This window comes from Aquarana catesbeiana, linkage group LG03, assembly GCF_042186555.1.
Source record: "Aquarana catesbeiana isolate 2022-GZ linkage group LG03, ASM4218655v1, whole genome shotgun sequence".
In the NCBI taxonomy this organism is placed as follows: Eukaryota; Metazoa; Chordata; class Amphibia; order Anura; family Ranidae; genus Aquarana; species Aquarana catesbeiana.
Genome location: NC_133326.1, coordinates 211811825 through 211826725, shown reverse-complemented (window position 1 = coordinate 211826725; position 14901 = coordinate 211811825). Strand labels below are relative to the sequence as shown.

General features: G+C 45.0%; 1 protein-coding gene across 1 annotated transcript in view; it reads left to right on the top strand.

Moving 5' to 3' along the window:
* LOC141134503 (tetraspanin-7-like) overlaps positions 1-10826 on the top strand; it is a 33063-nt gene extending 22237 nt beyond the window's left edge. The window contains exon 2 of the mRNA XM_073624022.1: positions 10391-10826. Within this exon, the coding sequence (XP_073480123.1) occupies positions 10391-10826 (436 nt within the window). The remainder of the gene's footprint in view (positions 1-10390) is intronic.
* The last annotated feature ends 4075 nt before the right edge of the window (positions 10827-14901 follow it).

Genomic DNA, 14901 nt, shown 5'->3' with positions numbered 1-14901 from the left:
CCATCCTCAAGACCCAGTAACCCAGAGGATTTTCGGTGGGAAAGGTGTCCAGCTTGCCCCTAGGTATTCCTGCACCATGTAAAACAGACGCTGGCGCTGGTTGCTGGAACCGATCATACCTTGGGGCTGCGGAATTGTCTGAACGCATCGGTCAGATGGCCACCTTCTCCACCGCTCCTTCTTTGACTGACCGAAGCCTCAGCAACAAGTTGTCCAGGAACAGGAGTTTGTAACCTCCCAGTCTCTGGGAACGCATTGCACAGAGCTTTCTGCAAGGCCTCCTAAAAGATGTTTCATCCCCTGCTCTCTCTGCGACGGCAAGATAAGGTCCGCAACCTTACCCTTGCAACGTGGATCAAGGAGGGTTGCCAGCCAGTATTGATCCCTCTCCTTGATACCACGAATACGAGAAACCTTCCGCAGACTTTGCAGGATCAGGGAGGCCATGCAGCGTAGGTTTACTGAGGCATTTGGTCCGGAGTCCTCTGGGTCACTAAGGACGACATGATCCACAGCCACCTCCTCCCAGCCACGTACAAGTCCATGGGTTTCTTGGATCTGTAAATGATCCCTTAAAGACTGCTGCTGATGCTGAGTGCCAGGCTCCACCTCCATGCTGACACAATCCTCCTCTTCCTCCTCCTCCTCCTCCTCCTCCTCTTCCTGTGTGATCGGCAGGCACGCAGTAACATTGTCTGGATAAAGGGGGCCTTGAGAGCTAAGGAAGTCCTCCTCTTCCTGCCTCTGTTCTGCCTCAAGTGCCCTGTCCATTATTCCACGCAGCGTGTGCTCCAACAACTGGACAAGTGGGACAGTGTCACTGATGCATGCACTGTCACTGCTCACCATCCTCGTGGCCTCCTCAAATAGTGACAGGACAGTGCATGCATCCCTGATCATGCCCACTGGCGTGGGGAAAAAAACAAGCTCCCCTGACCCTGTCCTGGTGCCATAGTCTCACAGGTACTCATTGATGGCCCTCTGCTGCGTGTGCAGCCGCTGCAGCATGGCCAAGGTTGAGTTCCACCTGGTGGGCATGTCACAGATTAGGCGGTTCTTGGGCAGGTTAAATTCCTTTTTGGAGGTCAGCCAGCCGAGCACTGTTATTATATGACCGGCGGAAATGCACACAGACTTTCCTGGCCTGCCTCAGGACATCCTGTAAGCCCAGGTACCTGCCCAAGAACTGCTGCACTACCAAGTTAGGGACATGAGCCAAACAGGGCACATGGGTCATTTGTCCCTGTCGGAGGGCGGAAAGGAGGTTGGTGCCATTGTCGCAAACCACCATTCCTGCCTTAAGTTGGTGTGGCGTCAACCACCTCTGAACCTGCCCCTGCAGAGCTGACAGAACCTCTGCCCCAGTGTGGCTCCTGTCCCCCAACTTGTAGCTTTAGCTGAGCACTGTGCAGAGGTCGCACTACACTAACTTGTAGCTTTAGCTGAACACTGTGCAGAGGTCGCACTACACTAACTTGTAGCTTTAGCTGAACACTGTGCCGAGGTCGCACTACACTAATGTGTAAATAATGTAGTTGCCTGCGGTAGTGATAGGATCAGAAAAACACCACCAATCTTCTACAGGTAGCTTTAGCTGAACACTGTGCAGAGGTCGCACTATACTAACATGTAGCTTTAGCTGAGCACTGTGCAGAGGTCGCACTACACTAACTTGTAGCTTTAGCTGAACACTGTGCCGAGGTCGCACTACACTAACTTGTAGCTTTAGCTGAACACTGTGCAGAGGTCGCACTACACTAACTTGTAGCTTTAGCTGAACACTGTGCCGAGGTCGCACTACACTAACTTGTAGCTTTAGCTGAACACTGTGCAGAGGTCGCACTACACTAACTTGTAGCTTTAGCTGAACACTGTGCCGAACTCGCACTACACTAACGTGTAAATAATGTAGCTGCCTATGGTAGTGATAGGATTAGAAAAACACCACCAATCTTCTACAGGTAGCTTTAGCTGAACACTGTGCCGAGGTCGCACTACACTAACGTGTAAATTATGTAGCTGCCTGCGGTAGTGATAGGATCAGAAAAACACCACCAATCTTCTACAGGTAGCTTTAGCTGAACACTGTGCAGAGGTCGCACTACACTAACTTGTAGCTTTAGCTGAACACTGTGCAGAGGTCGCACTACACTAACTTGTAATGAAAACTGTGCAGAGGTCGCACTACACTAACGTGTAAATAATGTAGCTGCCTGCAGTAGTGATAGGATCAGAAAAACACCACCAATCTTCTACAGGTAGCTTTAGCTGAACACTGTGCAGAGGTCGCACTACACTAACTTGTAGCTGTAGCTGAGCACTGTGCAGAGGTCGCACTACACTAACTTGTAGCTTTAGCTGAACACTGTGCAGAGGTCGCACTACACTAACTTGTAGCTTTAGCTGAACATTGTGCAGAGATCGCACTACACTAACTTGTAGCTTTCGCTGAACACTGTGCCGAGGTCGCACTACACTAACGTGTAAATAATGTAGCTGCCTGCGGTAGTGATAGGATCAGAAAAACACCACCAATCTTCTACAGGTAGCTTTAGCTGAACACTGTGCAGAGGTCGCACTACACTAACTTGTAGCTGTAGCTGAGCACTGTGCAGAGGTCGCACTACACTAACTTGTAGCTTTAGCTGAACACTGTGCAGAGGTCGCACTACACTAACTGGTAGCTTTAGCTAATCACTGTGCAGAGGTTGCACTACACTAACTTGTAGCTTTAGCTGAACACTGTGCAGAGGTCGCACTACACTAACTTGTAGCTTTAGCTGAACACTGTGCCGAGGTCGCACTACACTAACGTGTAAATAATGTAGCTGCCTGTGGTAGTGATAGGATCAGAAAAACACCACCGATCTTCTACAGGTAACTTTAGTTGAACACTGTGCAGAGGTCGCACTACAATAACTTGTAGCTTTACCTGAACACTGTGCAGAGGTCGCACTACACTAACTTGTATCTTTAGCTGAAAACTGTGCAGAGGTCGCACTTCACTAACTTGTAGCTTTAGCTGAACACTGTGCACTGTAAATACTGTAGCTGCCTGACTTTGGTACTAATAGGATCAGAAGAACACCAGCAATTTTCTTCAGGTAGCTGTAAATACTGTAACAACACCTGCCTGCCTGTCAGTAGGAAGATAATAACAGGAACGGATCTAGCTAAACTGAATACAGTGTATATATATATATATATACAACACCTGGGATGCATATATATATATACACAATACACTGTAAGTGCAGCTAACTGACTGACTGTCCTGCCTAATCTTTCTAGCTTAAATCAAATGACACTGTCTCTCTGTCTCTGTCTCTCAACGCTGGAACACACTACACAGGGCTGACGTGCAGGCGGCCTTATATAGTGTGGGGCGTGTTCTAAACCCCCTGAGCCATAATTGGCCAAAGCCACCCTGGCTTTGGCCAATTACAGCTCTCTTTACAGACGGTGCTGTGATTGGCCAAGCATGCGGGTCATAGTGCATGCTTGGCCAATCATCAGCCAGCAATGCACTGCGATGCCGCGGTGAATCATGGGCCGTGACGCGTCTCTCGAATTTGGAGCGAACGGCCCATATTGTTCGCAATTCGGCGAACGACCGAACAGACGATGTTTGAGTCGAACATAGGTTCGACTCGAACACGAAGCTCATCCCTAAGTGCCACCAATAACTCACGATGCAGTAGTCCATACCAACAAAGTCCATAACACGTGACCTCCCTAATAATGAGTCCCATAGGAGGGTGTTACAGCTGGATGAATAACTTCATGATGATACAGGTCCTCAGTGTCTGTTTCCCACACTGGACTCCCCACCACAAAGTTGGCTGCTCTGCATTTATGCCCTTCACAAGAAGAAGTGACAGACCTGCAGTGGAAGCTGTGTCACAATTTACCTGACCCCAACAGCATCAGCCAAAATATTAAAGGCACAGTACACATTTTACTGTAGTTATAGAGTAGCAGCAGTGTCATTCTAGGACAGGAAGCGTGTTCTACAGAACACTACAAGTTTACAGAACACATCCTCCTGTCTTCTTCTCTGCAACATGGGGAGGTAGGTGTTCTGCAGTCTACAGAGAGAACTTGGAACACTGTTAGCAGATAAATGTTAGCAGTGGCAGAGAGCACAGGAAATTATGAGTAGAGATCTGACAGGTCGACAGGTACACTATATTGCCAAAAGTATTATGTGCGTGTAGCACATAAACTTTAATGGCATTCCAGCCTTAGTCAATAGAGTTCAATATTGAGTTGACCCACCATTTGCAGCCATAACAGCTTCAACTCTTCTGGGAAGGCTGTCCACAAGGTTTAGGTGTGTGTCTATGGGAATGTTTGACCATTCTTCCAGAAGCACATTAAAGTTGTTGCAATTCCTCACTTCCTCCACCCCAAACTAGCTCATCCATGTTTTTATGGACCTTGCTTTGTGCACTGGACCAAATCATTTGGTGGAGGAGTGATTATGGTGTGGGGTTGTTTTTCAAGGGTTGGGCTTGGCCCCTTAGTTCCAGTGAAGGGAACTCTTAAGGCATCAGCATACCAAGACATTTTGGACTTTCATGCTCCCAACTTTGTGGAAACAGTTTGGGGATGGTCCCTTTCTGTTCCAACATGACTGCGAACCAGTGCACAAAGCAAGGTCCATAAAGACATGGATGAGCGAGTTTGGGGTGGAGGAACTTGACTGGCAGCAGTGGCTAAGCTTAGGAAAAGAGGGTGCTTTTAAATATCTGAGCAGGGATTTGAAATGTGCTTGAAAGGATGGAAAACATGGAGGAATTTTTATAAAGCGTGCTGAAAGGTGAACTAACTCTTTAAGAAAATGACTTGCACCATGATTACAAACAACTTTATGTTATGAACAGAACAGCACATGTGTGTATCACAACAAGAAGGGTCATTCGTTTTCGATGTCGTTTGCTAATACACAACCCAAATGAAAGTCTGTGTAGCCTGACAATAGGTCTGGAACAGGTCCTCTTTTCTTTTCCATCTATTCATGGACCTGCGTTCCATGCTTTCGGCTTAATACATACCTAAAACTTCTCAGAGATTAAATGTAGAAAATAATGGGCCAAAAGGATAAGGAACTAAGCATCAGAAGTCTTTAGAGTCTTGGCAGCAGTAAATAAACCAACATGGTTTGTTTCAAGTGTTAAGAGGACATTTATGTAGAGCAAACCCCAGCAAGGGCCGCTGATTTTGTCCCAGGTTCTTTCCCACAAGTGTAGCAGCAGCCAGGCAAACAGCAACATTCACTCTTCTGGCTCAGTAAACAGTCTAGCGGGGTTGCATTTTCTAGCATTTTTTCTAACATTTATTGCAGATGGGGCTTAGGTAAGCTGTGGGCTACTCTGAACACTGGCATACCGGGCATGCCTTAGTATTGGTGCACCAGGGGTTAACAGCAGCAACAGTCACTAGGATCCTTCGCTCGGGTCTGTACTCATAGTGTCTCCGGGTACTTGGATGCCTCCCTCCAGACTCAGGCAGACCTTCCAGACCAGATCCCCAGTGAAACCCCAATTTTTGTGTCAAAAGAATTTGCAGAAGGATAGGTCCCCCCCAGTTGTGTACAGCTGGCACCTCGTTGATCACAAGCAGAATCTTCAGCTGAGCTGCCTAGGAATGGGAACCTCTTCTCCTGGGAAAAGGCCAAAAGAACCCTGCTCTCTCAGGCTCCAAACTATTTATGCACACCCCCAGCCACCATTTGGGCACACATCCCCAGGGATCAGCTGAAGCCACATAAATATTCAGGCTGCTCATTTGACTCTTTCACCCACTACATTATGGAATCTTCCAGAAGACAGGGGGAAGCAATTAAACCTGCAGCCTGCAGAGCCCAAAGCAGCCCAAAGTAATCACAAGCTGTTCTACTGATTACAGGGCAGCCACAAGAACTAAATCTACCTATCCTAACTAGCAACCTATCTAGAAAGATAGGTCTATATTGTCTATAAACAGCAAGTGTTTGATACTGTTGAATTTTTTTCAAGTTGTATGTTTATGTAACTTAGAGTGTATGCAGATACCCCAGTGAAGATGCTTCCCATAATATAGATGCATGGTCTGCAAATTGTGGCCTGTGGGCCGGATGTGGCCTTTTTATTGCCTTTATCTGGCCCTTGGGGCACCATTCCATCCACTGACACCAATCATGGGACACTAATCCTCCCACTAACACCAATGATGTGGCACCATTACTCCCTTGAATACCAACAATGGGGCATTATTCCTCCCACTAAAACAAGGACGGGGCATTTTTACTCCCACTAGTCACAGTCTGGCCCCTGTAAAGCTGGACGGACAGTAAACTGGCCCTTTGTTTAGAAAGTTTAGAGACCTTTTTCTCTTCCCCTCATAAAGTATACTCCAGAATAGATCTCTTCCTGGTACCACATGACCAGCTACATCTCGTGGAAGGATCCACAATTGGTCAGATCACATGGTCAGACCATGCGCCAATCCACCTCACGTACAAACTTACTGAGAGACCCTCACCTAGGTCTCTCTTCTGGCGACTGAATGAGAGCCTGCTGCAGATTCCGGAGGTGCTGGGAGATGTGTCCAACGCTATAGAGGCATACTTCCAGGAAAACGATATCCAGGACTGCGACCCTGGTGTTTTATGGGAGGCTCACAAATGTGTGTTGAGGGGGGTGCTTATTAAACATGGGGCCACCATTAAAAAAGAGAGGAATGCACAGCTTGCCAGATTGCTCTCTGACCTCTCTACCCTAGAATCCCAACACAAACAGTTACCCACTCGAGACCTAGAGGTGAAGCTTGGGAACATACGAGCGCAAATTAATGACTTACTCCTCTATAAGGCAAAGGCTGCTTTGCAGTTCTGCCGCAAGATGTCTTACGAGTCGGGAGAGAAATGTGGTAAGCTGTTGGCTAGATCGGTGAAGGACATTAAAGCAACCTCGTATATTCCACAGATAACTTTACCAGACGGTAAGAGGGTCTCCATCCCGAAACAAATTGCAAAGGGTTTCGAGGCCTTCTACTCTGACCTATACAATCTCCCCTCCCCCCCCTCGAGTCTTGCGGATATTGACAAATACGTATCGGAAGCCCTAATTCCCTCACTGCCTGAAGAAACTAAGGACCTGTTAGATGAACCAATCACATTAGAAGAACTACAAATCGCAGTAAAATCCATGAAAATTGGTAAAGCACCAGGCCCAGATGGCTATACAGTCCAGTATTATAGGACTTTCCTACCGATTTTAGGCCCAAGACTTGTGACTTTTTTTAACACACTAGGAACAAATTCCAGCTTCCCCAATGAAACTCTCAAAGCTCATATCTCTTTAATCCACAAGGAGGGGAAAGACCCATCCTCATGCGGGAGCTATCATCCCATATCTCTTTTAAATGTCGATCTTAAAATATTCTCTAAAATTATAGCAACTAGATTAGTGACACACCTCGATTCCCTGATCCACCTAGATCAAGTGGGGTTCATCCCTTCTAGAGAAGCCAGGGACAATACCATTAAAGTCCTTAACCTCGTCCATGTAGCAAAGACTAAGAAAATCCCCAGCATTTTTGTTAGTACAGACGCGGAGAAGGCCTTCGATAGGGTGCATTGGAACTATATGTTCTCGGTACTCCGCCATGTCGGCCTAGGTGACAGAATGCTGAAATGGATTGGTAGCATTTACTCGACTCCTTCAGCACAAGTAAAGGTCAATGGTATACTCTCAAGTCCCTTTCCCATCAGGAATGGTACGAGACAGGGGTGCCCTCTGTCCCCCCTGCTCTTTGCCCTTTCCCTAGAACCCTTCCTTTGTAAGATCAGGTCACATCCGGACATAACAGGCCTTCAAGTAGGTAACACGCACTGCAAAATTTCAGCATATGCTGACGATCTTCTGTTCTCCCTAACAAACCCCAAAATCTCCCTCCCTAATCTAATGCGAGAGTTCAAAATCTATGGAGAAATCTCAAATCTGAAAATAAACTTCACTAAGTCTGAAGCAATGGGAGTTTCGGTCCCCCCTAATATTTTAACTGATCTCCAATCAAACTTTAAATTTAAATGGCCCTCATCAGCACTTAAATACTTAGGCACGTTTATCCCCCCAGATATAACGCAGACGTTTAAACTAAACTTCCCCCCACTGTTGACGAAGACCCGGGCATTGTTAGACAGATGGCACACAGGCTTCCATTCCTGGTTCGGGAGATGCAACCTGCTTAAAATGAGTATTCTACCGAAATTTATCTACCGATCCATATCCCACCCTCTTTTTTTAGGCAGACCCAAGCACTCTTCAGCAGATTCATCTGGGCACATAAAAGGCCGCGATTACGACGCTCACAGCTGACCCTACCCAAACATTGTAGGGGACTGGCAATGCCCGATATTCGCTCATACTATATGGCCTCACACCTAGGGCGTATACTCGATTGGAGAAGAAATAGCTCTTCCAAACTGTGGATAAAATTGGAACAATCTCAGTCGGGTGTACCGCTGGGGGGGGCGTTGTGGTGTGTTAGCGATCTCCCAAGTCCCCTGAAAAATCACCCTCTCATAGGTACCACCCTGAGGAAAAGCCACCAAACCACCTCCCACACAAATCTTACCTCAAAGATATCTCCCCTATTCCCCATTTTGGACAACCCAAAATTTGAACCAGGCATGGAAGCAGCGGATTTAACGTCCCTTAGAGAAACGGGAAGGGACTGTGCAATTAAGTTCGTCAGTGGGGGAAGGTGGTCAACATTGGAGGATCTTTGTAACCCAGCAGGTCCATACCGTCTAACCTTCTGGAAAGCATTACAATTACATCACTTTCTTCACTCACTTCCAGAACCACACAATTTTACTCGGGAATTAACGCCATTCGAAACACTCTGCTCTGAAGACACCCCGATGGCCCATATCTTATCACAAATGTACCTTTTACTGAATACACCAACGACGCAACCTCATCTGGCTTGTCTAGCCAGTTGGGAAAAAGATCTACACTGCACCTTTTCTCCCTCACAGAAGGCTCGGATCATTTCCCTCTCCCTCAAATCCTCGCTCTGCGCTAAAATACAAGAATCTAATTTTAAACTCCTCACTAGGTGGTACATGACACCCTCTAGACTAAGAAAATGTTACCCGGACTCCTCCGGGTTGTGCTGGCGGTGCGAAGAGGAGGAGGGAACTCTCTTCCTTGTCTTTTGGACATGCCCTAAGATACAGACCTTCTGGGACGAAGTTAGGCGAATTACACAAAAATTCACGGATTACGTGGTACCAGAGGATCCCGCGTTTTTCCTTCTCCACCTCTCCTCAGTGCCCATTAAGATATATAAAAAGTCACTGGTTCGACATCTTCTTAATGCAGCGAAGGGTTGCATCCCCATTTTTTGGAAGCAGACCCTCCCTCCTCCTATAAAATTCTGGCTTCAAAGAGTGGAGGAAATTAAGCGGATGGAGGATTTGATACTGACAGCGCAACATAAGCAAGAGATGTTTAAGCAGACTTGGGACAATTGGGAATATGTTTATATTTTCTGATGAGGGTCAACGTCTTTTGACCTGACTCGGTTGGCTGTGACCTTTTGGGCGGAAATAGTGAGGATACCCGTCCGCCGCCATGTCTTCCTCCCCCCCCCACCCCTCTTTATCTTCTTCCCTCTTCTCCTTGCGTACCTTCTGCCCCCCCCTACCCTTTTCCCACACATCTCTTTTCTTTCTTTTTCCTCTCTCATTTCTTCTTTCCTCTTTTTTCTACATCTCTTAACCACCTTATAGATACCTACGGTTTTTCCTTTTTTTTTCTTCTTAAGTAAAATGGAAAATCGGGTGGGGACCACCAGTAATAGATATTTTCGATACGAGATGAGGATTGCCATAGAATATACTTTGATGTTAGTTAATGCATATGTCTGTGAACTTTACGTGTACAAACCTGTACTCTTTTACACTGTATACCTTTTCTCCATGTATTACAACTGTAACACGTTTTTTTCTCAAATGTGACTGTCTGTATTGGTGTTTTTTTTTTTCCCGCCCATGTATGGAGTTTAATAAACTTTATAATTGAAAAAAAAAGAAAGTTTAGAGACCCCTGATATATATGAAAGGGGAAAACCTATTTATTATACTTGTTCAGCATGGGAATTTATTGCCGTTGGATGGAAAACGTATGCAGAAGTGTCTATGAATTGGCCATTTTTTGGCAAAGTTTTGGTGAAATATGATGAGAAAACATACATTTTAATCCTATGAGACTACTGAAAAGTTTTAAAATCAAGCCTGTTTAATTTTCTCTCTAATTTGTTTGATTGACGTATAATGTTACAGAAGAGAAACTTCTGACAAAGGTTGTCTCATGTTAATTTTTTCATGCCTTAACAGGGATATTGCAGAAGGTTTTCAGAGTGGCCTGAAGAACGCTGTTCTTTCCTATGCAGAAGACGAGGAAAAGGCTGATGCTCTGGATGCTATCCAAAAAAACCTACATTGCTGTGGTGTCCATAGTTATCATGACTGGTTTGAATCATCGTGGTCCTTGGAGCAACAGTATGATGACCTAAGACACAAAAACGGTTCAGTGCCTGGCAGCTGCTGCCAGACACGGAAAGCATGCCACAATATCCCTTTGCTTATTGAAGTGTCAGGAATCCACAGGGAAGGCTGTTTTAAGAAAGTCTGTGACTTTGTCAGCGACAACATGTTTCACATTGCCACTGTTGCTCTGGGGCTGGCATTAATACAAGTGATAGGCATTGTTTTATCATGTTTATTAGCGAACAATATACCGCTTCAGCTTCCAGAAACAGTTCCAACCTGATTTATGCCAATTTGGTTACCATATTCATTAATAATGGTGCAAACAGTCACCTTTCTGGAAATAAATACATTTTAAAAATGACTTTTTACAGTTTTTCTTGATAAGCTTGATAACTTCTAAAGCCTGTCTGATTTCTGATTTAAGTAGCAGGGCAGCTAGCTTGGACTTACAGTTTCACAGCAACTTCCATACCACATTAACAGGCATGCATTAAAGTGTTTGTAAATGTAATCCCCACATACTGTATACCCAGTGAAGGGACTATCCTCAGGTGATACGCAGAAAGCTGAAGTTACACTCTGCAAAGCTCAGTAAGAAGAGCTCTGAGAGCTGATTGGAGGGAAGAGACACACTCCCTTCACACAGCACACAGGAACTGACCTGAGGCTGTTAACCAGTTCCCACCCCGCCTATAGCAGATTGACGGCCAGGCGGCGGCTTTCCCGTTCTGAGTGGACATCATATGATGTTCTTTAGGCTGGATTCACACCATTGCGAATTGGATGCGGGAAAAAAGTAAAAAACATTTTTCTTTTTCAACATTTTTGGTCTTTTTTTTTTTAAATAAAAAACCCAGCAGTGATTAAATACCACCAAAAGAAAGCTCTATTTGTGTGAAGAAAATTATAAAAAATTTGTTTGGGTACAGTATAGCATGACCATGCAATTGTCAAAGTGCGACAGCGCCGAAAGCGGAAAAATGGCTTGGGCAGGAAGGGGGTGTAAGTGCCCTGTAGGCAAGTGGTTAAAGATTAACTGCAGTCTGCTCACATAATTTGTAAATTAAAACATCTTTGCCATGCTGAAGCTTCCCTCCAACCACTTTGCATATTATTTTATATACAGTGGGGACGGAAAGTATTCAGACCCCCTTAAATTTTTCACTCTTTGTTATATTGCAGCCATTTGCTAAAATCATTTAAGTTAATTTTTTTCCTCATTAATGTACACACAGCACCCCATATTGACAGAAAGACACTGAATTGTTGACATTTTTGCAGATTTATTAAAAAAGAAAAACTGAAATATCACATGGTCCTAAGTATTCAGACCCTTTGCTCAGTATTTTGTAGAAGCACCCTTTTGATCTAATACAGCCATGAGTCTTTTTGGGAAAGATGCAACAAGTTTTTCACACCTGGATTTGGGGATCCTCTGCCATTCCTCCTTGCAGATCCTCTCCAGTTCTGTCAGGTTGGATGGTAAACGTTGGTGGACAGCCATTTTTAGGTCTTTCCAGAGATGATCAATTGGGTTTAAGTCAGGGCTCTGGCTGGGCCATTCAAGAACAGTCACGGAGTTGTTATTTTAGCTGTGTGCTTAGGGTCATTGTCTTGTTGGAAGGTAAGCCTTCGGCCCAGTCTGAGGTCCTCAGCACTCTGGAGAAGATTTTCATCCAGGATATCCCTGTACTTGGCCGCATTCATCTTTCCCTCGATTGCAACCAGTCGTCCTGTCCCTGCAGCTGAAAAACACCCCCACAGCATGATGCTGCCACCACTATGCTTTACTGTTGGGACTGTATTGGACAGGTGATGAGCAGTGCCTAGTTTTCTCCACACATACGGCTTAGAATTAAAGCCAAAAAGTTCTATCTTGGTCTCATCAGACCAGAGAATCTTATTTCTCACCATCTTGGAGTCCTTCAGGTGTTTTTTTAGCAAACTCCATTGCGGGCTTTCATGTGTCTTGAACTGAGGAGAAGCTTCCGTCCGGCCACTCTGCCATAAAGCAATGACTGGTGGAGGGCTGCAGTGATGGTTGGCTTTCTACAACTTTCTCCCATCTCCCGACTGCATCTCTGGAGCTCAGCCACAGTGATCTTTGGGTTCTTCTTTACCTCTCTCACCAAGGCTCTTCTCCCCCGATAGCTCAGTTTGGCCAGACGGCCAGCTCTAGGAAGGGTTCTGGTCGTCCCAAACGTCTTCCATTTAAGGATTATGGAGGCCACTGTGCTCTTAGGAACCCTAAGTACAGCAGAATTTTTTTTGTAACCTTGGCCAGATCTGTGCCTTGCCACAATTCTGTCTCTGAGCTCTTCAGGCAGTTCCTTTGACTTCATGATTTTCATTTGCTCTGACATGCACTGTGAGCTGTAAGGTCTTATATAGACAGGTGTGTGGCTTTCCTAATCAAGTCCAATCAGTATAATCAAACACAGATGGACTCAAATGAAGGTGTAGAACCATCTCAAGGATGATCAGAAGAAATGGAGAGCACCTGAGTTAAATACATGAGTGTCACAGCAAAGGGTCTGAATACTTAGGACCATGTGATATTTCAGTTTTTCTTTTTTAATACATCTGCAAAAATGTCAGCAATTCTGTTTTTCTGCCAATATGGGGTGCTGGGTGTACATTAATGAGGAAAAAAATGAGCTTAAATGATTTTAGCAAATGGCTGTAATATAACAAAGAGTGAAAAATTTAAGGGGGTCTGAATACTTTCCGTCCCCACTGTATACTGTGATTCTGTACTTGCCAAATATGCTGCAGAAATCTCCATCCACTGAGTCTGGCTGCAGCCATTTTTACTGTGGGCAGCTGAAGCTGCTGACTGTTCACTTCCTGGATTTACACAGGCACACAGAGGCACACCTCCGGCTCTGCAGCTCTCATTGGCTCTCTTATGAGAGCCAAACTCTCACGAGAGTGAGAGAGAGAGAGCTGTGCATGATGTCATAAGTCTAGGCTTTTTACCAGACAAGAAACAGGAAGTGGGCTGTATAAGGTATTTACTGTCAGAAAAAAAATGTTTTACTATCTAAAGTTAAAACAACAAGGGCAGAAGATTTAATAGATGGAAAGATGAAAAAATGACTGAAGTTCTGCTTTAAGTACGTGTGTGTGTACTTGAGGAAGGGCACAATTAACTTGTAAAGTTGTCTTTTATGGTTGTCATTTTTGAATATTGCAGAAGTGGCCTAGGACAAACCGAAAATGTAATATACTGCAGCTCATTAAACATTAAATGTGGTGGCTGCATTAATTTTCTCCTTTTTTAGTCTTTTTTCCCTCTTTTTTCACCTGGTGTTCTGGCCAGTAATACACCTCCTATATTAGAGTGCCATCACTCTGGATGAATGAGCAGTGGGGGCACAGCGGACAGCAGCATTGTCAGTCTGGGTGGGGGGGGGGGGAGCGGATTTAGATACACTAACAAACTGAAGCCAAGCTTCAGCTCACACTTTATAAACAGGTACAGCAAACATTTTTTTTTCTTTTTGGGATAAAGGTTTTACATAATAAAATAAAAGCTGATTATTGTAAGCACCCCTGACAGTGTTAAATGGTTTGTCTCATCTCTATAAACGAATACATTTGTCTGGAAGAGAGCGTGTTCTTTTGAAAAACAACAGACTTGCTGGCCAGATCACCAGATAAAAATAGAAGAAAGAAAGCCTTAAAAAGAAAACCAATGCAGCCATCACATCCAGAAATTGGTAAGCTGCAATATAATATATGTTTGCTTTTGGGTTAAATACTGCTTTAATACCTGATCCACAATCTAAATTGTGGGTGCTCAACCTGTTGCCATCAAGCTGCTGTGGAACTACAAGTCCCATGACCCCTCTGCCTCTGGCAGTCATGTTTGTAACTGTCAGCCTTGCAATGCAACATGGGACTAGTAGTCCTGCAACAGCTGGAGGGCCACAGGTTGAGCACCCATGAAAATCTCACCTGGGCCGGAGTTTCACTTTAAAGCTGAACTCCAGGTTACTGAAAAATTTCTCCATGTAGTGTCTCCATTCCTTCCCACATGCACTTAAAGAGTTGAGTGCTCATTGGGTGTAGGCAAAGGGTAAGGAATAAAGCCAAATACATACCTTAAGCCTGGTACACGCTGTGAGATTTTTTCGTTCAGTCCAGCAGACTGAACGAAAAAAAAACCCTGAAGACCTCAGGAGAAGCCACTGTACTAATGACCCAATGTTAGTACAGCAATCTGTCCACTGAGCTATTGTGTTCTGAGAAGGGGACACCCCCCTCCACCCACCAGAACACACTGGTCAGTGCTCTCAGCCATTGGCTGAGAGAGCTGATAGAATGCCTGTTGGCGTGTTGGCAGACCTTTT